The 24,634-nt window shown below is 36.7% G+C and overlaps 2 protein-coding genes across 2 annotated transcripts; both read left to right on the forward strand.

The window, feature by feature from the left end:
- Positions 1-858: 858 nt before the first annotated feature.
- On the forward strand, positions 859-5,780 carry LOC125271019 (E3 ubiquitin-protein ligase TRIM35-like). The gene is made up of 6 exons (XM_048194951.1): positions 859-1,618; positions 2,484-2,579; positions 2,893-3,114; positions 3,218-3,240; positions 3,328-3,446; positions 4,000-5,780. The coding sequence occupies exons 1-6, from the start codon at positions 1,235-1,237 to the stop codon at positions 4,695-4,697; spliced, it is 1,542 nt and encodes a 513-aa protein (XP_048050908.1). The 5' UTR covers positions 859-1,234; the 3' UTR covers positions 4,698-5,780.
- A 3,654-nt stretch (positions 5,781-9,434) lies between these two features.
- LOC125271009 (protein NLRC3-like) lies at positions 9,435-24,041 on the forward strand. Its single transcript, XM_048194929.1, has 7 exons — positions 9,435-9,502; positions 15,402-15,621; positions 15,991-17,922; positions 18,114-18,287; positions 19,512-19,685; positions 20,532-20,578; positions 23,226-24,041. Exons 2-7 carry the CDS (start codon positions 15,473-15,475, stop codon positions 23,753-23,755), a joined length of 3,006 nt encoding a protein of 1,001 aa, XP_048050886.1. The 5' UTR covers positions 9,435-9,502; positions 15,402-15,472; the 3' UTR covers positions 23,756-24,041.
- Positions 24,042-24,634: the final 593 nt, after the last annotated feature.

Below are 24,634 nucleotides of genomic sequence, written 5' to 3' on the forward strand. Positions count from 1 at the left end.
GTGAAGGCCTCATCGACACAACAGCCAGTGAGACAGCTCCTCAACAAACCATCCATACCGGCGTAATGAATCCGATCTTCAATTAGATGGAACTGGATTAGATATTTTGACTGTTCTGATCCCATTGTGTTAAAATACTATTACTTCTTTACTGAGTTGTACTTTAGATGTGTCATACTGGAACTGGACTTGATGAATTATCAGAAAAATCTCAAGCTCATCCAATTTTGGTATAGAAAGGTATAACTCCCTTCCTCTCTTTTAAAGATACTTTGATATGTGAAGGAAACACTAGCTTGGCTGTCAGAGGGGAGACTACGTTCAAGGACATATAAGTATCTAGAACTTTTGTTCTCTCAAACTGAACAAACATGAGGCTTTTGATTATGATGCAAATTATAACATATCGTCCCCTTTGGAATTATAAGGTACATTTTTGTCAAAGTTGAGTTATTCACATATTCTTATTATGGGACAATCAATATCAATATCTCAAAACTACTCAGAATACAGATAAAAACTTTATAATAATAAGGGGATGAAATGATAAATAGACTATAAACAAGATTGTCATGCGGCTTTGTTTATTTATTAGTTTTGTAAAGTAATTTATTTAGACAAATTGTTTGCATAGTGCATCATCATCACCTACATCATTAGTATTGTTGCAGCTGCTGTGTTTAAAAAAGTAATAAAACATCATGTTTGAGAAACCATATTTTATAAAATGTATTTTAAAAAAAATATATGTAAAATATATATATATATTTTTTTTTTTACAGTTCCAAAGTAGGTGTTTGGCCCTATATCGAAGTTTATAATACTAAAGAACTAGCTTCACTCCTAAACCTCAGACTGGTTGACTTTTTAACTGTTTTTAAGATGTGTATTTTACGAAATTTTTGCATTCATGTGTAATATATAATGTCACTAATACTTTTTAATGCTTTTGGTAATAAGATACTTGAATCTGATTCTGAGAGGATCATAAGCGCCCAGCGCCCCCTATTGTGTAAAAGAAAAACAACAACAACAACAAAAAACTTTTGAACCCGTGATTCTTGTCAACCTTTTCTACCAATGAAAGTTTGACGTGTCATTCATGCGATATCAGGGAGTGTTTTGTTTGTTAGTTTTTAGTTTTTCGCTGATCGAGTCAGTCAGATTTAGTCTGCGTGAAATCTTGGTTTATGTTTTTAATTTTCTTCTTCGCTTGGTATTTTTTCCTCATTAAATGGCGCTTGAGGATGAGCTGTCGTGTCCCGTGTGCACTGAACTCTTCAGTGATCCTGTGTTATTGAGCTGTGGACACAGTTTCTGCCGTCAGTGCATCAATGATCACTGGACCTCGAGCAGATCCAGAAACTGTCCCGTCTGTCGACAGGTGTCTCAGCAGCAACCGGTGTCCAATCTGAGCCTGAGGAACACCTGCGAGTCTTACCTGAGAGAGCAAAACACGAGGAAAGACAGGGATGGAGGACAAGTGTGTCAGATTCATGGAGAGAAAATCGAGCTGTTCTGTCAAACAGATGAACAGGTTATATGTGCAACATGTAAGAAACACGAACACAAATGGCATAAAACACTGTCGCTACAACAAGCTGTTCGACAACGAAAGGTGAGAATGTTGAATAAATTAAAATAAAATAAATTAAAAATAAAAGCATTTCATGGCGTTATTAAATGAATACTGTTTTTGTTTGCTTGTTTGTTTTTTGGAAGTATCCTATAAATGTGTGTGTGTGTGTGTGTGTGTGTCACTTTCACTTTTGATAGTTAGAGCTGGTTAACCCTTTCATTGCTGTGTGCTTTTGCCTGCATTAAAGGATAAGAAATCCCTTAGGCCTCGACTTTTTCTATACAAATTTGAATGACAAAATAAAGGCATAGAACCAGTTCATTTGTAGGGCACTGACAATATAGTTTTATGATTAGGTTAACTGGGTAGGTTAATAATTAAGTTTATAAAAAAAATCAAAAAAACTTGATAAATAATGGAAATACAAAGAGTTTTGAGCATCAAAATATAACTTTGCATTCATTTGAAAGTGACCTATGACATTCAATGACAATATATTAATCTAAATTTAAATGACCTCATGGATGTGGCTGTTGTGGTTCACAGTCATAGGTTCACCAGCTGACTGCAGTAAATGTGGCGTATTCAAATAACTTTGACATTTTACTTTTACATTCACCCGGTTTAAATGCATATTGCCTGTCATGCACAGTTGCCCCAGGTGGCACCAGGGCTTGGGCCCGTCATCGCTGCTTGCAGCTATATTTTACTGCGAAAATATGTAAATTGACATTTTCAGAAATTCAGAGATTCAGAAGTATTTGGCGCATACATACCCTTTTGATGAGGCTCTCTTGGGTGTGACATGGCATGCTGTCGATTATCACAGACAGACCCTGTAGTAAATTGGGTTTTAAAAAAAATGGTGGCTGCAGGTTAATTCTTTGTTTTGTTATCTTTTAAGGAGAAGCTGAAAGCAGCTCTTCGTCCAGCTGAGAAGAGCTTGTGGTCATTGCAAAATGGTGCAGCACAAGATGCAAAAATCTCTAATTACAATCAGGTGACAAATTCCATATATATTTGTTTGTCAGTAAACTTGCCAGATTCCAATAGAGGACTTAATTAATTACAGTGGGAAGAAGAAAAAAAAAAAGAAGAAAAAAACTGGGGAGAGCTTAATTCAATTGGAAAAGTTTGTCCACAAATATTATAGGAGCCCTGTTGTAAGGAAGGAAGTTTTTTTTTGTTGTTGACCCTAAATTAATTGACTCAAAATGATGTGTAATCAATCTGTGAAACTAATGTAGTCTCATGAGGGTGGTGGTCATGTTTATCAAATGTTACATTTAAAATTAATATTTAAAACCCCCCAGTCTCAGGTTCAGCAGACAGAGAGAAGAATCAGGGAGGAGTTTAAGAAAATCCACCGGTTCCTTAAAAAGGAGGAGGAGAGCAGGATAGCAGCTCTAAATGAAGAAGAGAAAGAAAAGAGAGGAAAGATGGAGAAGAAAACAAAGGGCAAAATACGTTCACTCTCAGACAGACTCCGAGAGGTGGAGGAGGGAATGAAGGATGATGACGTCACTTTCCTTCAGGTGGGAGGGAAGAAACTTCATATACTCACAAGTTCAGTGTTGGTTACGTTTGCTTTGTCATTTAACATCAGTCACTGATCTGTCTCAATGTGCATTCCCACAGAATTATAACGAAATTATGAACAGGTATTTATTGGTTTCTAAATAAAAATATAATAGAGTTTAGTTGTGTCCAGTTGTTATTCTGAGGTGTGTGTGTGTGTGTGTGTTTAGAGCTAAATACACACTTCCAGATGCAGAAGTGAATTCAGAGTTTCATATTGATGTTTCCAAACATCTGGGTAACTTGAAGTATCAAGTGTGGGAGAAGATGAAGGACATCTGCCCTTACTGTGAGTACTAGATGTATTTGTTAACAAGTCTTTAAGAGCTACAAATGAATTGGAATAACAATTAAACTAATAGATATCACCGTTCTTTCTCAAATGATTAATCACTGTACATGAGACAAATATAATATTACAGAATTGTAATACAAAACAAGTTAGTTTGTAAATGAGGCAGTTTCATTGAATTAAATACACTAGTTTACATACATTTCCAGGAATGAAATCTGGACATTGGATAAAGCCAGATCCAAAATTCATGTTCATTTTCTTGATGTATTCAAGTTTTTCAAGGTTTTTATTCAAGGTTGTTACGGAGGGGATTTTGGATCAATGGACAAAAATACATTTTGACCATGTTTTAAGGAATAAAATAAAACTGTAAAATTGAGTGTATCCAATAGATAAAGTGCCATAAATACTTAAATGTGTATTTTCGATATTTTCCACACTACTCTGAAAGAAGACGAGTTACGGAAACAAACCAGCCCAAAATCCCCAAAAAATGTTGAACAGTGCATGAAAAAACAATGGATGATCTCTTCTAATCTCTTCACAGATCCTGTGATCCTGAACCCAAATGCAGCTCCACCGGACATGTCTGTGTCAGATGATCTGACCTCTGTGACCTCATCACGTCTCCATCGGCAGGACAAGCCCAAAGCTCTTCCTTTGTACAGGAAACGTATGGTGTTGGGGAGTGTGGGATATGGTGATGGTGTTCACACGTGGGAAATTGAGGTGGGAAACAGTCGGCACTGGACGCTTGGAGTGTGTTTTGAATCGGAGGGAAAATCTATTACGCAACCTCTGACTCCTGAAAACGGCTTCTGGGGCATCAGACGTGATGGATACTTGTACCATTTCCTGAACACACCACTAATCTTTAAGCTGGAGACGAATCCCTTAGTAGTGCGAGTGAGGCTAGAGGATGGTTTTGATTTGAAGGGAGGATGGTGGAGGAATGTGAGATTTTATGACGCTTCTAATGATTGCCCTTTTGCCAGCATTACTGGAGTGCCTGCTGGGAAGGAGCTATTTCCATTTGTGATCCCAGAGGAGCCTTCTGTCCCGCTGCGTGTCATCCCAGCTAAAATTACTTTGACTGTTGAACCATTTGAACCGGTTGAACCAAAGCTATCCTTTACGACGAGACATCGAGTCTTGATCGCCATCTGTTTTTGTGTCATTATGGTGATATTGGCGATTCTGTCATTTAATATCGACGACAAAGAGCATGACAAGGAAAGCATTTGACAAGCAGTCTATTTACTGACATAATGGTCTGCTGCAATGCCCGAGACATTAGCAAACAAAAGGTTATGGACTGTCTGTTTACTCAAAGCGCTGGACTCCACCTGTTTGAACATTGTTCTTCCTTCACAGTTCCCTGGCATGACAAGGACACCAGATTACTATTGCCATAATGGTTAAAAGTAGTTTCAGCTCATGAACATTAAAAAAACATTGAGAACCAATCAAAATCTATCCAAGTGTGCACTTCAGTTGTTCACATGAATGTAAATGAACCATTCTTAGAATTAACATAACATTATCGCCAGATGAGGATTGATCCTTGATCCCTGTTTTCATCCTGTTGCTCTGCAGCAGATATAACAATCATAATGTTAAACGCTGGTGCTGTGTATCTTTGTGATGTATCGTGTCGCCACCATTACAGAACTGTTTGTGACTTGTTGTTGCTTCCAAAAACTCCATGAAGTACAACAAGCGTATCGATGAGAACAGCATACCGGGGCATTTGAGATTTATCACATTTTTGACATTGCTTGCAATCGTAATGCAACATGCCGGTCTACGGGACACATATTAAGCCTTTCAATAAAAGGGTTATTGAGCTGTTTCTGTCATATACAATAAAATATCCTGCACAGCGATAATAATAAAAATCCTTACCTTCAGTTTCAACCACGTCCCGCCTCTTGGCCCATTTTCAGTTATCCGGGAGTGACGCGAGATGACGCGCTGCCAAGATGGCGACGGCCGCTTTTTCGCTTCCAAAATGTTCTTCAGAAATCTACGGGTGACGTCATGGACATTTCGTCCATATTTTTTTTTACAGTCTATTGGTGAACCCCACAGACTCACTGAGATTGTGATGACGCTCTGCGCCACTAGAGGGAGCGCGATTGTTTTACTTATAGGTGGAGTTTATGGGTCTGGTTACCAGTCGGGAAACTACAATCAAAAATAAAGAACAGAGACTCAATTTTGAGGCCTTTAACCTGTTAAATTTGGAAACTTAAACAGCCACATATTTTGTGGTAAGTTTCGAAGTTTTTCATATTTAACCATGTAGTTATAAAAAATGAGTGAATATTTGTGTTTTGTCTTCTTTATATGAAATTTCAAACCCAAAATACCTCTTTCAGAATTGTAGACGATTAAAGTGTTTAGGTGAATTTTGATATGCATTCAGATATACAGCTCAATAGCCTATACTTTATTATTATTATTATTATTATTATTATTAATAATATTATTAATTATTATTAGCTTATTAAATATTTGTCAAATAACGCAGATTATTTAGCTAGAAAATTTTACTTCAAAATAAAAAGACATGTCTGTGAACACCATGATAGAGGCTGATTTGAAGCAACGAAATGACGTAATTTATTGTTATAAATGAATGCATAAAAAAATAAACGAGAGAAAAAAGACACATGAATCAATAAACTTGAATACATACACACTGTCAGGGCTGGTTGCAAAGCGAAGAGAGGATGCAGGATCAAATGAAGCAGCAAGGTTTATTAACACACTAAAACACTCACAAGCAGGAACAAAAACAACCAACGTAAACAAAGACGAGGACAGACAAGGGAGTGCAGGATCAGTGAGTCTTTAAAGGAATTGCTGATGAGGATGTGCAGGTGCAGGGAATCCATGTAATGAGATGAGCTGACTGGGTGCAGGTGTGGATCAGGAGGGATGCTGGGAAATGGAGTCCGGGGAAGGTGAGACCAATGGTGACTGTGCACGATGCCAGGGTGCTGAAGAACAGCACCGTTTACACTGGCCGCCTGTATCCACCTGCAGGAAAATGCATCCTCGGCAGTGGCGTGCAGTGGTGTTCTGAAATGAGGCGGCGCATTTTTTATTTATTTATGAATCAATGTAAATTCATGCATTACTCTTAACGTTGACACATCTTACTTGTTAAATGAACATTACTTTACATTACATCAAAAAAGAAAAAAAGAAACCAATTGTGAAAAAGGCCCCGCAGAGGTTGTACTTCCTTTGCCAGCTGAGGAAGTTCAGCCTACCACAGGAGCTGCTGAAACAGTTCTACTCTGCCATCATTGAATCCATCCTCTGCACTTCAGTTACCGTCTGGTTCAGCTCAGCTACCAAATCTGACCTCAGAAGACTATAGAGGGTAGTCCGGTCTGCTGAGCGAATCATTGGCACAACCCTCCCCACTCTCCAAGAACTGTACTTATCCAGAGTGAGAAAAAGGGCAAAGAAGATCACTCTGGACCCCTCACATCCAGCACACTCCCTCTTTGAACTGCTGCCATCTAGTCGACGCTACAGAGCCCTGAGCACCAGAACGACCAGACACAGGAACAGTTTCTTCCCTCAAGCAATCCATCTCATGAACACTTGACAAACACGGACCACACAACACTATTACACATTATTTACTTAAAACACATACTTATATATATTTCTAATTTGCACACATCATAACTGTACATACAAATTGTCTATATTATATATTTGTTTTGTTTTTTTTTGTTTTTTTGCACTTTGTCTATCTTGTATATTTGTATATTATTCTTTTATTCTTTTTATTATCTGTGTCTTGTTTTGTCGCTGTCACTCTGTTGCACTGTGGAGCTTCTGTCACTAAAACAAATTCTTAGTATATGTACAACAGGTTACAACAGCTCAAACAAAATCTAATATTAAAAAGTCAAAAGTCAAGAGCTCAGTTAAAGCAAACACTGATCACCATGATGGTGTGCATTTTCTCTTTTGGTGATTCTGCTTGTTAACACCAGGTATCTTCAATAATGGTCAATCATCACTCAATTAATCGCTTAAAGGTGCCCAAGAATGCTTTTTCACAAGATGTAATATAAGTCTAAGGTGTCTCCTGAATGTGTCTGTGAAGTTTCAGCTCAAAATACCCCATAGATTTTTTTAAATAATTTTTTTTTTAACTGCCTATTTTGGGGCATCATTAACTATACACTGATTTTGGCAGCGCCGCCCCTTTAAATTGCGTGTTCCCTGCCACACGAGCTCTCGACTATATTACAGTGCATTTACAAAGTTCACACAGCTAATATAACCCTCAAATGGATCTTTACAAGGTGTTCGTCATGCATGCTGTGTGCATGCTTCGAATTATGTGAGTAAAGTATTTATTTTGATGTTTACGTTTGATTCTGTATGAGTTTGAGGCAATATGCTCTGTGGCTAACGGCTAATGCTACACTGTTGGAGAGATTTATAAAGAATGAAGTTGTGTTTATGCATTATACAGACTGCAGATGTTTAAAAATAAAAATAGCGACGGCTCTTGTCTCCGTGAATTCAGTAAGAAACGATGGTAACTTTAACCACATTTAACAGTACATTAGCAACATGCTAACGAAACATTTAGAAAGACAATTTACAAATATCACTAAAAATATCATGCTATCATGGATCATGTCAGTTATTATTGCTCCATCTATTGCTCCATTCGCTGTTGTTCTTGCTGGCTTACCTTGTCTGTGCACAGATCCAGACGTTAATACTGCCTTTCCTTGTCTAATGTCTTGAACATGGGCTGGCATATATGCAAATATTGGGGTCATACATATTAATGATCCCGACTGTTACGTAACAGTCGGTGTTATGTTGAGATCCGCGTGTTTTCCGGAAGTCTTTTAAACAAATGAGATTTATATAAGAAGGAGGAAGCAATGGGGTTTGAAACTCAATGTATGTCTTTTCCATGTACTGAACTCTTGTTATTCAACTATGCCAAGGTAAATTCAATATTTAATTCTAGGGCACCTTTAATTATCTCATTAACTTTAACACTCCTTCAGTGTTCATTTAACACTCTTAGGCCTGGTTTCACAGACAGGGCTTAGCCTGAGCCAGGATTAGGCCTTAGTTCAAATAGGGTAATTAAGTAGCTTTTAAAAATGTTCAGTAGAAAAAAAAAAAACATTACTGGTGTGCATCTTGAGACAAAGCAATGGCCGTGACATATTTTAAGATATGTCAGGACAAGTTACTTTCGGTTAAAACAGTTCAAACATGCATTTTAGTCTAGGACTAGTTTAAGCCTTGTCTGTGAAACCGGGGGTTATTTTAACACTTTAATCCCCAGTTTCACAAACTAGGCTAGATTAAAATGCATGTTTGAGCTGTTTTAACTGAAAGTAACTTGCACTGACATATCTTAAAATATGTCAGTGTCATTGTTTTGTCTCAAGATGCACACCAATTATGTTTTTTTTTTTTCTAGTGTACGTTTATAAAAGCTACTTAAATATCCTAATTAAACTAAGGCTTAATCTTGGTTTAGGCTTAAGCCCTGTCTGTGAAACCGGGCCTAACACTCTTGTCTCACATATACTCCCAGGAGAGTTAATTTAACACTGGAGTTTTTGCTGTGTACCTCCTGGTTAAAAAACTGTGCTAATTAGCAAATCCAGGTGACTGGAACAAAATACTGAGGAGGACTTTTACTTTCTGAACCTGGACTTTACACCTCTGTCTGGATCTCTTCTCTGTATGAGATGCTTTACTGTGGATTTCTCCTGGTCTTGACAGCTAAAAGCTATCATTTACCTTCTTAAAAGTTTAACTTTCATTCATAATGTGTGTTCCGTCACCAGTTTAAAATATATCTGCTCTTAGAATGTGATGATGTTCTGTGACACTAGAGGGAGTGTGTTTGTCTTTCAGATGAGTAGAGTTAAGACTAGATATCAAGAAGTGAAAGTAAAAGAGCTGGAGAGTAAGCAACGCTATTCCAAGGCTTAAACCTGCTGACACTGTTTATTTAAACGGCCGCATATTTTGTGGTAAGTCCAGAACTTATTCTTTATGTAAGCATGTAATTATATAAAAACTGGATGCTATATTTTTGTTGTTTTTTTACTTACATGAAATTTCAAAAAAAAAAAAAAAAAAAGATTTGGTTAACCTCTTATATGTTTATATAATAGGTATTTTAGGTTATCAGCTCTGACCAAAATAACAGAAATATTCACAACTAAAGTGCTTAAGTAAATTACTTTTGCCATTTACTCAGATTGACTCAGATTTCCATTATAAATGTAACATTGTTAAAACAAAGATAGACTGAAAGACTAAAAAAGGCTATATACACTGAACATATAGAATTGATTTATAATGTATAATTGATTGGTTTTAACTGTAATACAAATATGATCTATTTGACATGGTACAAATGCAGTGCTGAATACTCCACTTCTACTGCATCAGAATGACTACATTAGTTAAACTCCTAGTACTAAAAAACAGTTTTATTTACTAAACATGCACTACAGTATTTTAAACTGTGTGTCCAGATTTCCAGTTCCTTTATTCACACACTGCAGTTGAAAATGTTAAAGTCTGAATAAACAGTCAAAAATGAGTATGAATGTGCTGAGCGTAACAAAAATGCCTGATCAACAACTCAAGATGCCTGAAATGAACTAATAACTGAACTGCATATTAATATAAAGGTTTTTATTCATATCAAATATATTAATGCTAATATCTAATATATTATTTTTGTTAAAATACAAGGTTTTAAAAAGGTTTTCATTTCTACCTACTCTGTCTACCTCTTATTCCTTATAACCTCAAATTAAGGCTTTACGTAAGCTGACAGCAAGGTGAATACTTTATTCAATGATAACTGATTATTAACAGTGAATAAATACACACTCCTGTAAAATATCTACACAATCCTCTATGATGTCTTAATCGGCATCATTGTGTGTGTGTTTTGCTGTTATTGAGTCTCACTTCCTCAGATGATGTGGTTTTGGCATGTGACTGTCTGAGTGGGTAGAAATGTGACTTCACAGTCTCTTTAATTTAAGTAAAAGCAATTATGTTTATGGTAACCAAAGCACAAAAAGGCAGGAATAAAGAACCCTAATCTCCAACAGAACCATTTGTTCTTCAGAAGGATATGGTTTCTAAATACAACTTTCTTTCTTTCTTTCTTTCTTTCTTTCTATAGCACTGCTAAAAATCAACCAAGGTTGACCAAAGTGCTTTACATAAAATTAAAAAAAAAAAACAATACAACATAAAACACATATATTAACAAATCAAACATCATAGACACCACATATACCACATAGAGTTTAACTGTTATAAGCTGCCAGAGCTAAATTAGCTTTCAGCAAGTTCCTAAATACTGGTAAGGATTTTAAAAGGTCTAAAAGATAGAGGCAGCTCATTCCATAATATCGGCCCCATAAATGCAAAAGCACCTTTTGAAGGCGATTTATCTTTGGTACTACAAGATTTTTTGGTTTTCTGAACACAATGCTCTAGGGGGATTATAAAGAATTAAAAGATTAGCGAGATATGTGGGGGCGTGATTATTTAGAGATTTGTATATAAACATTAAATCTTATATTTGACTCTAAAATGAACAGGGAGCCGGTGCAAATTAGCTAAAATAGGTGTTCAAATTTCTTGACCCTCTTTAAGAGCCTCGCTGTGGCATTTTGCACTGATTGTAATCAGACCAGGGATGCGACGGGGATGCCACAATAGAGAGAGTTACAAAAATCAAGACGTGATAAACATCATACCGATGTTTTACAGTACGATGCCAATGAGCTCGAATCTAAAAGGACCTTAGGAGAGTAATTCGTCTGCCCAAAAACAATGAGCTCTGTTTTGTCCTTGTTTAACATTAAAACACAGACGGAAGGCGTATTGTAATGTCGAATTTCCATAATTGACTGAAAAATATCTATCACTTACAAAGGATTGAAACCATTTCAAAACTGTACTTTTTAAACCTACTATGTGTAATAAGTATCTCCTTTATCTAGAGCCAAAAAATATTGTTTAAAACTGTAACACTTTAGCCTACAATAAGGTTCATTAGTTAAATATTAGTTAATGTATTAACTAACATAAACTAACCATGAGCAATACATTTGTTACTGTATTTGTTTATCTTCGTTAACATTAGTTAATGAAAATACAGTTGTTCATTGTTTGTTCATGTTAGTTCACAGTGCATTAACTAATGTTAACAAGAGTTTAATAATGTATTAGTAAATGTTGAAATTAACATTAACAAAGATTAATAAATGCTATAGAAGCGCAGTTCATTATTAGTTCATGATAACTAATGTAGTTAACTAATGTTAACTAATGAACCTTATTGTAAAGTGTTACCTTTAAAACTTTCAACGGTGCCGACTCTGTGCTGTGGGCTGCTTTAAACTCAGATTGAAATGTTTCTACTATAGAAGAAGATTCAAGCTTCAGAAGATTGCACTTTGTTTTAAACAGCGCAGAGAATTCAGCATTTGAAGTATCACTTAATCTCCTTGACCAGCACAAAGGGTCATCCAAAAGTACAGATTGAGTGGCAGTAGAGGTCTTAAAAGTGGTAGACATATGAACAGAAAAAATAGTCCCACAAACCTTTACATCTTCAATTTGCAAATTATAAGTTAAAACCAAGTCTAACATAATGCTTAGTTTGTGAGTCGGGCTATTTACCAGATTTAATCAGATTTGCCACAGCAAGTAGGCACATTGAAATCACCCAAGCGCAAAAGGCAATCATACTTAGAGGACATTTCATTCAAAAAATATATGAGAGTTCCTGGGCAAACATTCTATTTGGTTTCAGTGGCTGATTAAACAGACTAAACTGACTGTTACAACCCCTGGCTCAAAGGGAAGCAACAAAAAAGGGAAACACACTACCATAATTGAGCTCGAAATGGAAAAAGCTTTATTAAATCAAATTAGTTAACAAAACAAAGGAATAAAATAAAATAAAAATGTTTCTGTAAACATCAGTTTGGTCAGTGCATAAGGCAAGGTATCTCAAGGAATCTGTAATGTGCTGTTACAGTGTAGAAAGATGTAAAAGCAAAAACAGCATGGGTTATGAAAGCAAAACCAAATGACAAAGCAAAGAAAAAGCAAAGTGAAAAAGAACTCAAACGAAACTTCCAAAACCCAAGTTCCCCAAACTATCACATCTAACAATCTCCTTTAAAAGAGCACCACAGCAGCAGAAACCGGTGCAGCCAATGAACCGCCCATCAAGTTGAGTTGTCGGCGGGACAACAAATCATCACGCTCCCAAAACGTAAGTGCCGGGATAGTCACACTGACCGTCACAGGGTTTGTAGCTGCAATTTGGAATAGTTGAAGTTCAAAGCTTTGTAGAGGTTCAACTGGGAGTACCTGACATTGATTTTTTTTATGCATTGTCATTAATCCCCCCACCCTCGACCAACAGGGCAAGGAGAGTTAATACATACAGTATGTAGCCCTCGGGCAGAAGTTCAGAAATTGGCAAACAATCTCCTCCTTCAAAATGAAAGTTTTGTTTACCAGCGAGCGAGCATTTGTCAGTGCCAGCTTGATTGGTATTAATTCATTGACAAGAGACTGCTCATGTTGCAAACAACGAAGGTTCATATGATCCACGCCTCTCCACTCGCAGAATGATCACACTGCTTTGGAAAAGTTTGGCACAATCAGCCAGATCCATCAACACGATCCCTCCAGGACATGCTGGGAAACAAACCGGTCGTGGGAAGTGGCCTGACACAGCGTAGCAATTGGACGTATAGACTAGGGGTGTCGCAATATACCGGTATTGACGATAACCATGATATTCACAGCATGAAATATCGATATCGTGTTAATTTAGGGTGTGACAATATACCGGCATTGGTGATAACCACAATATTTAAAATGAATAGGACGCTTATGATGATATCATGACATGTAAATACTCCAGCGCCAGTACCTGGTTGAGCTCTTAGGTGGCAGTATTGCACCTTAACGCTGACATCTGTCAAACAAGAAAAAGATGCAGCGCGCAGCTATTCCGAGCGGGAGACTGAGAAGCTCTGTCCACACCCGAAAAAAGTAAAGTAAGCGCGACAGTATGTGAGTTTTTCGGCTCCTTAGACAGCCCAATCTGCAGAATTTGCCTGGCTACAGTCAGTGCAAAGGGTGGCAACACCACCAAACTTTTTACCCACCTCCGTGTCCATCACCCTGCGGATTACGCCATTAGAGAATAAGTTGCGATTATTTTACTACTCATGGAATGGGAAATGTTATATTAACCTGTTAACAGCGATTTTCTGTTCATATATTTAAATAAAGGGTGATTCTTTTAATAAGTAGATACCGCATTTTCTTTACTCGTCTTACTCAGCGTGATGTAGCTATGCGTGCAGTTACATGCCCTCAAAACTCAAGATACACGGGCATTTTTGCCCCGACAAGTTTTTGTCATTATATCAAATTATAAAATGTAGTTGTATTACGATATCACTCAAGCAAGAGTGCTGTTTTCCCCAAATCAGCACAAATGCAATGTTCCTTCAACTTATTGTTAAATGAACAATGTGAGCTACATTTTAGACATGGTATTGTTAATATTGTTTTTTTTTTTTTCCTTTATTTCACCAACGAAAATTTCAAAATGATGAACAGCAGAACAGAGCCCCCGTGCAACAGAAATGTTTTTGTTACTGACTGAATCCGCCTTTAGAACGAATTAATCTGAGCTTCGTTCCTGAATGAATCAGTCATTTGAACAAATTGGTTGACTCACTCATTAAGACAGTGACTTGCTGCCACCTACTGGCAGTTCAGTTTAGTTTCATATTTAAGGTACATTTTAATTAAAAAGTTAAAATTAGAAAATATCCATATTTAAAGGTCCTCTAAGTGATGTCACGCGTTTTTAGGCCAAAACATTTTTTTGTCACATACAGCAAATATCTCCTCACTATCCGCTAGCTGCCTGTCCCCTGAACACACTGTAAAAAACGCGGTCTCTGTAGTCGCCACAAGCTCCGAAAACGGCAATAAAAACAAACTGGTGCAGCCTGGACCACTTAACATAATAAACATGCTCCAGCCAATAACCGACAAGAATGATTTTAAATGCGCGTTCATGACTGTTTCAGGAAGCACGGAGGGGAGGAGGAGGAGGAGGAGGAGGAGGAGGAGGAGGAGGAGGGAGGGTCTAGCTAGCCTCTGTTTTGTTTGACAACACTTCGAACATCAACAGGAAGTTACTCCACCCAGGATCACTTAGAGCACCTTTAAATATTGAATTAAATTTATGTAGACAAATTGCCAATGCTGTGTAAATATATTAATCCCACTTCTCATTCTGTGTCTAATATCGTGACAGCCCTAGTATAGACCTCCAATTTGTTTTTCACAGTGATGGCTCCGTGGCATCCTCTTTTCTGGCGGCACTTTTTGCATGAAGCATCGTACAGAGAGTTCCACAGAGGGCTGTGGACATTAGCCAACAAGGGAAGAGGATAGTGACCTGCTTCCATGTAGTCAGTTAGTAGCATAGGCGCCGATCCCGTGGAGCACCCACGGAAATGGTCGAGCACCCACGGAAAAATACGAGATATTCTCCATTGATTTTAACCAATAAAAAATCAATTGGAGCTTTCAGACACAATCTTCATCCTTTTTTATAGTTTGTTTAAGGCCATTTCTATGGCGATTATATTATATTCATATCTATTGATTTCAACCTTTAAACAAACATCTTTGTTTATAGAATGAACTATAGTTTTACTTTATCATATAAGGAAGGTAATTAGACTGGAATGCTATTTAAATTAAGAGTTTAATGTGTCTGTACTGAACTTTCCAAAAATACTATGGATTAAAACAATTTAACTTAAGTACAGCTCAACTGTATTACAGAAAACTCTGAAAAAAAATCAACATTTCAACACTCTTTTGAGAAGTAAGAGTAGAAGGACAGTGACTTTAAAATGAGTCTCCACGTCAAGATAGAAGATGAGGACACTGCCTTCAGAATGAGTTCTCCATCTCCTGGATCCAGCTGTGTGTCTATGAAGAGTGATAAATCCATGAAGGATTATCCTAAATTCAGGGATGGAACAGTGACCCCTGACCCCAGGTAAGACTTTAGCTATTTTAGCCTTTGTCAGAGGTTTTTATCTGAAGTGAAGAGTAGAAATACATTTCTGTGAGCATTTGACTGAATCGTGTTAAATAAACTCTCACTAATAGTATTAATGATAGAATGAGAAAATAAATATCTATTTTTCTCTGTAGTCTGTGTAGTATTTATTACATTAATATCTATTCTAATCTATGCTCTTTTGAACAATCTTTTAAACTCGTATTACAGCACTTCTCATGTCACTGAATATTTTTTTGTATTCTTTATTTGAAAATGAATAATATAATGTGCCTTCAAGCTGTACAAGTATGTGTAAAATGTTTTTTTTGTTTTTTTTTTTTTGTTTTTTGTCTGTACCTTCAGCAGACAGAGATCAAAGTCTCCAGAACCCAGCGTTTTGTCTGTGAAGACTCTCATATTCATGGATTATCCCCCTGACTTCAGTGATGGACCAGTGACCTCTAACCTCATGATGGATGACACACAAGCAACCCTGCTGGTTGAGAATGGAGACCAAATAGAGGATGATGAACTAAAGAGAGTCAAAGCTCAACACAAATCTAGCATGAAGATCAAATATGACAGATTATTTGATGGACTGAAACTCCAAGAGAATCAAACCTTCCTGAACAGGATCTACACACAGCTCTACATCATAGAGGGTGAGAGTGAAGGAGTGAATGAAGAACATGAGGTTTTACAGATGGAGAAAACAGCCAGAACACAACACTCACAAGACACTCAAATCTACTGCAATGACATCTTTAAAGCCTCACCTGAACCAGGATGTGTGGACCAAATCAAGACTGTTCTTACTAAAGGTATTGCTGGAATCGGAAAAACCGTCTCTGTGCAGAAGTTCATTCTAGACTGGGCCGAGGGAAAAGCCAATCAGGATATAGATTTTATGTTTGTGCTTTCATTTCGAGAGCTGAACTTGATCCGAGATCATCACTACAGTCTTCAAAGACTTCTGCAAGACTTTTATCCTGAACTTCAAGATCTGGACTCAAAGATTTACGAGGAGTGTAAAGTTGTGTTCATCTTTGATGGCCTGGATGAAAGCAGAATGACACTGATGTTTTCAGATGCTCAGAAAGTTTCTGATGTGACTGAGACTTCATCAGTGGATGTGTTGATGTCAAACATCATGAAAGGAGAGCTGCTTCCCTCTGCTCTCATCTGGATCACCTCCAGACCAGCAGCAGCCAATCAGATCCCCTCCAAATACATCAACCGTCTGACAGAAATTCAGGGATTCAGTGAGCCTCAGAAGGAGGAATATTTCAGGAAGAGAATCAGTGATGAGCATCAAGCCAGCAGAATCATCTCACACATCAGAAGAGCAAGAAGCCTCCACATCATGTGCCACATACCCGTCTTCTGCTGGATCTCATCCACTGTGCTTCAAAAGCTCCTGAAAGAAGATCTGAGTGCAGAAATCCCTCTAACTCTGACTGAAATGTACATCCACTTCCTGCTGATTCAGATCAATATGAGGAGTAAGAAGTATGAAGAAAGAGATCCAGAGAAACTCTTGCAGTCCAACAGAGAAGTGATTGTGAAACTTGCTGAAGTGGCTTTCAAACAGCTGATGAAGGGCAATGTGATGTTCTATGAGGATGACCTGAGAGAGAGTGGCATAGATGTCACTGATGCCTCAGTGTATTCTGGGATTTGCACTGAGATCTTTAAGGAGGAATCTGTGATTCATCAAAGGAAAGTCTACAGCTTCATTCATCTGAGCGTCCAGGAGTTTCTTGCTGCTTTCTATGTGTTTTACTACCATGTACATGTAACTATGGAGGAACTGAAGAATTTTGCTTCAGTACATAATTTGCTTAAAAGTGCAGTAGATAAAGCTCTTGAGACTGAGAGTGGACAGCTGGATCTGTTTCTGCGGTTCTTGCTGGGCATCTCACTGGAGTCCAATCAAAGACTCTTACAGGATCTACTGACACACAAAGAAAACTGCTCAGAGAGCATCAGGAGAACCACACAGTACATTAAAGAGAAGATCAAAGATGGACATGGACTCTCCACTGAAAGATCCATCAATCTATTCCTCTGTCTGCTGGAAGTGAAAGATCAGACTCTGTCCAGAGAGATTCAGGAGTTTGTGAAATCGGACAAAGACTCAGAGAAGAAAGTCTCTCCTTCTCACTGCTCAACAATTGCCTACATACTTCAGATGTCAGAGGAGGAGCTGGATGAGCTGGACCTCAAGAAATACAACACATCAGATGAGGGGAGAAGAAGACTGATGCCAGCAGTCATCAACTGCAGAAAAGCACTGTGAGTTTTTAATTGTGTTATAGTGAAGAGTCTTTTATAAATGGAATGACATTTTCTGTTGTTGTACCAAATAATACATTTTGAATATATTTTGCTTATTTTTAAAGTCTCTTCTTACCAGAACAAAGCTGAAATGTTTGAAATATGAATTATAGAAGTGGGTTAATTAGTTCATTTTTCTTGTTTTTCAGTTTTGCTGGCTGTAATATCACTGTTAAGTCCTGTGAAATTATATCATCAGCTCTACAGTCCTCAGATTGTGTCCTGAGAGAGCTAGACCTGAGTAACAATGACCTGCAGGATTCAGGAGTGAAGCTGCTCTTTGATGGACTGAAGAGTCCAAACTGTCAGCTGGAGATACTGAGGTGTGTAAAATTTGATATTTGATATCTTGAATGCTCAGTACTTTAATGAAGTTGGAATGTTTATTTCTAATAGTGACTTTAAGGGATAAAAGCACATAAATTGAAATTGTGGAGGATCTGAACATACTTGGGGGCAATTGCAGCAGTCCAGAGATTTGAAAAAAAAAATGAATCTCCTGAAAATCTGAAAAAATAAAAAAACAATGTGTGTGTGTGTGTGTGTGTGTCACAGGTTTCCATACCATATGAAAGCTGTTTTACACTTAAACTGCAAAAAGCCAAAAGCAACTTAAAAGCCAAAAATTTCAAAACATTCCAAATTTTAGGTCGAAATATTTAAAAAATTAGCTTTCAGTAAGATTTTGTTTGTGCGCAGTACCAAACTTTTTCACTGGATGACACCCAAGCTTCATATCTGACCATTTAGGGGCACCTCCATTTATTTGAGTAATCTGATTCTGAACCATATATATTTTCATATTTTTATATATTTTATGAAGTTGACATCCTATTCAGAAGTAGTATGGGCAGTTTGTCAGTATTTGATTTAAATTCAACCTCTAATAAACACATAATTAGAACATGCATGTTCATTATAGCTCCGCCTTGTCATGATAATGTTGTATTAGGAAAAAAGTATATATATATATATATATATATATATATATATATATATATATATATATATATATATACCAAGTATATATAGATGCCAAGCCAGTTTGTAATGCAGAAAATCTGTGTTTGGTGTACTGTTATATTTATTTTCATATGTTTGTATTTCAATTAGACTGCTGAAGAGTGTGATGGTAAAATATTACTTTCTAAAGTTCAAATGTGCTGATCGTTTAAATAATGTAATTAATCTGATTTCCTATATACATTGTAGTTCTACGCATTCAGGGTAATTGTTTGAACGGTGTACATTGCAGATTATACTTAATATCATTGAAGAATTCTGTATGTCAAAAAAACCTAGATTCAGCAATGGTTGTTTAACATGCTTTATTTGCAATTCATTTACATATTTTGTATTTTGTATCTGTTTACTTCTTTTTCACCTTTCACCTTGCAATAAAAAGAAGAATGGATTCCAGTTAAGGCGTCCACTGATGATGTGTCCCTGCATTGCAAGCAAGGAAATTGTTCACAAATAAAGCTTAACAATGAAATGTCAAAATTATTAGCTATCCTTGTTTATGAGACTGTTTTGTGTGTCTGTAGGTTATCTGGCTGTATGATGACAGAGGAAGGCTGTGGTTATGTGTCTTCAGCTCTGGAGTCAAACCCCTCACACCTGAGAGAGCTGGATCTGAGCTACAATCACCCAGGAGATTCAGGAGTCCAGCTGCTCAGTGACAAACTGAAGGATCCAAACTACAAACTGGACATGCTCAGGTACATGGGGAAGTTTTATTTTTTAAGAAAATCAAGACATTAATATTTACTTAAAACTATTTTTGTGGTATTATTTTACACTGAAAGGCAGACTACTAAGTTTTGAGACTGATTCTAAAGGCCCCAATATACTCACAGCACAGTTCTTTTTTGTTCTTCGCCTAGGAGTAAAGTTCAAAATACCCAAGCAGTGATATACTGTTAGTGAACATTCCAATGCCACCCACATTGCAATTGCAACTCAAATGTTGTTTAGAAAACTAGTCCCGTCCAAATAGGGCATCTTCACTTTCCATTGAAACCTGTAGGCTAATTGAATAAATTAATTCAATTTGAATTCATAGTGTTACTACTTTGAGATATTTTTATGTGGAAAATTAAATATTTAAAATAATATGCCTGTATATAAAACATAAAACAAATTTACCTTTGAGATTAATCTCTATACTGGGATTCTGCTTTGACTGCAAGTAAATTGTCAAACATAATTTAAAACATTATTGACACTTTTTTTTTTGATACATATACAAATATCAAAAGTAATTTATACATGCTCTAAAAGTTCACTAAAAGTTTAAAAGTTGACAATTTAAATTAACAAATGTTTTTATTATTTTTCCCTTAACACCTTTGTTGATGCATCATTACCCAGCATATGCTAAACCTATAGGTAAATATTGCAATTTAGTAAATGAACATTGCTCTTAAGGGGGCCATCTTCCCCTAAAATTTAATCATCTTTAATCATCAGTCAAGTCCATGGCGCTGTATTTTTTTGCACAATAGTAAAATAATTTTCATTAGATATTAATTATTAATCCATTTAACATTTTTGTCTCCTTTTAGATTGGATCATGGAGGATATTCCAGGATCATACCAGGACTGCAAAAATGTAAACACACACACACACACGTGCACAGACTCTCCATAGGCATAATGATTTTTATACTGTACAAACTGTATATTCTATCCCCTTACACTAACCCTACCCCTAAACCTACCCATCACAGAAAACGTTTTTTCAGTAAAAAATTTTTAACAGAAAAGAGATTGACAGAACTGATATGATACAAATTATTTGCATGTTTTTGTGCCCAATAACCAATATACAAAACCAATATTTATTGTTTTATTTCTGTTTTTGACAGTTATAACAACAGCACTAAACTGAACATTTTTATTGTTTATTTTAACACTTTTTAAATATTATCATTTCAGCAATTTCACTCCCTCCTTACGTACAAAACAAAACACTTCTCCATCAATAGAGAAAAGATGAAAAGAGTGCAAAAAAATAAAAGAAAAATAGAGTCATTAAAAGTATCTTTTTTAAAAATAAAATCTTTGATCAGGTAAACAAACAGGTAAGGTAATATGTCACGTGTGTTCTGTTTAGTTCATTGTCTGTCATGTTCTTATTAGTTACCATGGTGTCTGATTACATTAAAGGGGTGGTTTAGTGGTTTTTTTCTAGGTATTTTGTTTGTGTTTTGGGGTGCAGTTTAACATGTCTTAATGCTTCGTTTTTTTTAAAAAAAAGACATATTTTTCATATATTTTACCTTTATTCTACACCTCATCATTTGAATGACTCGTTTGACTTCCTGATTCTATGAAGCCACTCCCTCCAAAATACGCAATGTGCTCAGCCCGAATCAGACCCAGATGAAGAGGGTCAAGCAGAACCTCTGCAATCGTGGCTGTTAAAGGACATTTATGAATGGTATTTCATTTTGTATTTGTGTCAAAGTCTTTAGATATGCTGTCACTGCTTTTTGTTAGCTTTCAATATATGGTTTTATCCTGATTAAAGCACTACTGTAGCCGAATGCATGACTGATTATAGTATTTTTGTAAAGGTAGCGTTTAATTTATAACATGAAGAACTGTTTGTCTATGAACATAGACGTTTGTTGGTGTTTGTTGCCGTTTGTTGGAGAAGTATGCAATAGAATTTAGCTAACTGGCTAGTGAAGCAAAAATGCGTTGGTCTGTTTACATCCTTGATGCAACCAAAAAATAGCAACAGTAGATTTATACTTAACATTTATACATAACTATACATTTAAAAGACATGTACAAACAATAAAATGTACTTACACTTTGGGGCCAATAAACAGCAGCTTCTGCTTTTAAAGTGGGAACTGCTTCTTTCAGTAATAGCCTTTGTGCAAATCCAGCAAGTAACAGCGCAGCATCCAGTGTAGAAAATATCACAGATTATAATGGGTTCTATTATCTTTTGACGCGCCGCTCGCGTCCGGTGTACACAACTCTTTCGCTTTCATTATGCTGCGCCACATGGCCTCGCCCACTTTGTTGCGTGTTCCTGGGGGCATGTTTAGCAGGGTTTATGATGTCACCAACCCGGGAAGAAGCATGTTGTAGTCCAAACCGGTCATTTTTGTAGGCATTAAACTGCCATAACTTTAAAAGACAATATCTCCATTTGCATTGAACTTTCAGCGCTGTAACTTTGCAGATACTGTTTATGCTCAAACAGCAACATAACAAAAAAAAAAAAAGTGAAATCGCAATGAACCACCCCTTTAATCCTTGCCTAGCTGTTCCCGCTTAGTTCCTCTGTGTATATATCCTCCCTGTTCAAGGGTTAGTTCACCCAGAAATTAAATTTCTGTCATTAATTACTCACCCTCATATCGTTCCGCACCCTTAAGACCTTCGTTCATCTTCGGAACACAAACTTTATTAATCAGTTTGAACCGTCATACATAGTGAACTCAGTGCAGGCTTCTTTGTTTACATCTGAACGCCAACTCAGTATTGGCCGAAGCTGAACACGTGAGCAGCACAACACATGCATGTGATGCTGACACAGGATTCAGCCAATAATGAGCTGGCATTTGGACATAAACAAGGAAGCCTGCGCTGAGTTCACTAAGTATTACAACAGTTCAAATTTATAAAATAAATTTAATGAATGAAGTCATTATTTTTGTTTTGTCTTGATGATTTATCGGGACACGACATGACGGATTACATGACTCCATGAGTTTGTCTTTTTTTTAGCGGCAAGTATAAACTACATACCAAGCATTTAGTTATTTTACCTTTGATATTGATATCAGACGATCTCTATAAGCTTGTTTTGTCATGGGAACCAAAACAAATGTCCCTACAAGGTCAAAAATGACCTTTGTGAATCTTTGTGGGGGCATTTTGTCCTCATAATGCAGGGAATGCCAGTACCACTCACATGTTTCTTTCACTATATCAGTGAGAAAATCTCATAGACTGCCATTGTTTTTATATCAGGTTAATGATATTTTCTGTCCTAACGTGACCTGTAAACAAACCCTCACAGAAACTTGTACAAAACACTAGATATTAATAGAAATATGACTTGGAAGGTTTAGCATAAGTCTTTTTAGCCGGTTCTGACTCACTAGGCACTCTTAACTACTATAGTAAGGACACAACGTTTTGGACTTGACAACTACAGTACTGTCCTGTACACACACTCACCTCTGCATACTTAATGATGGCATAGATGATGTGATCTCTCTTCTTGTGTTCAGATGCCTGTGATCTCACACTGGATCCAAACACAGCACATACTCGGCTCATCCTGTCTGAAGGGAACAAAACAGCAACTCATGTGAAAGAGCATCAGCCGTATCCTGATCATCCAGAGAGATTTAAGAACCATGAGCAGGTTCTGAGTAAAGAAAGTCTGACTGGACGCTGTTACTGGGAGGTTGAATGGAGTAGATGGGCATATATAGCAGTGACATATAAAGGACTCAGCAGGAAAGAAGGCGGTAATAGTCGGTTTGGTTTCAATGAAAAGTCCTGGAATATTTACTGTTGTGATAATATTTACTCTGTCTGGCACAAGAATAAGAGCACAAACATTCCTTCCCCTTCATCCCCATCTAATCGATTAGGAGTGTATCTGGACTGGTCTGCCGGCACTCTGTCCTACTACAGCATCTCTGACACACACACATCCACACACTTACACACAATCAACACCACATTCACTGAACCCCTCTATGCTGGATTTACAGTTCCTTATGGTTATTCAGTGTCTCTGTGTCAGATTTAAACACCTCCTGGGAGGAACCACAGAGGCACATGATCAGAGATCTGATTGTCTGTCATTTTGCTAATATGAATGAATTTCTGAGTGCTTTAGAATAATTTTTTGAAGGTGTATGTCATTTTACGAGCTCTGTATAGAACTGTCATTCATAATGTGCAGTTTTAATTGACTATGTCATGAGTAATGCCTGTTACATTTGAGGTAATTAGGACATATTGTATTTTAACAAATGCAGGGGTTTTGTTTTTATTGAAATGGCAAAATAAAGTTCCATAATTTTTAACTTTTGTTATTGTATGTGTTTTAGTAGAGACTTCATTGAGTCAAAGGTGATGGGCTGTAGAAACACTCTGGGCTCTTAATTTTGTGTGATCTTACAAAAGCTACAGTAGGGCCCGGTTTCACAGACAGGGCTTAGACTAAGCCAGGATTAAGCCTTAGTTCAATTAGGGTATTTAAGCAGCTTTTATAAATGTTCACTAGAAAAAAGAAAAAAAAAAGAAAAGGAAAAAAACATTACTAGTCTGCATCTTGACACAAAACAATAACACTGGCATATTTCAAGATCTGTCAGAGCAAGTTAATTTCAGTTAAAACAGCTCAAACATGCACTTTAGTCTAGGACTATCTTAAGTCTCGTCTATGAAACTGGGGACAAATGTTGTCACTGTTTCAGAGGATCATAGACTCAGTTTCATTCTGCTGGATTGTTAGGAACTGTTACTGTTAGGTCAATGATATTATAAAAAATAAAGTATTAGTTCACTTTCAAATGAAAATTACCCCAAGATTTACTCACCCTCAAGCCATAGGTGTATATGACTTTCTTCTTTCTGATGAACATAATCATAGAAATATTAATAAATATCCTGATGTATCTGA

This window comes from Megalobrama amblycephala, linkage group LG7, assembly GCF_018812025.1.
Source record: "Megalobrama amblycephala isolate DHTTF-2021 linkage group LG7, ASM1881202v1, whole genome shotgun sequence".
Lineage (NCBI taxonomy): Eukaryota > Metazoa > Chordata > Actinopteri > Cypriniformes > Xenocyprididae > Megalobrama > Megalobrama amblycephala.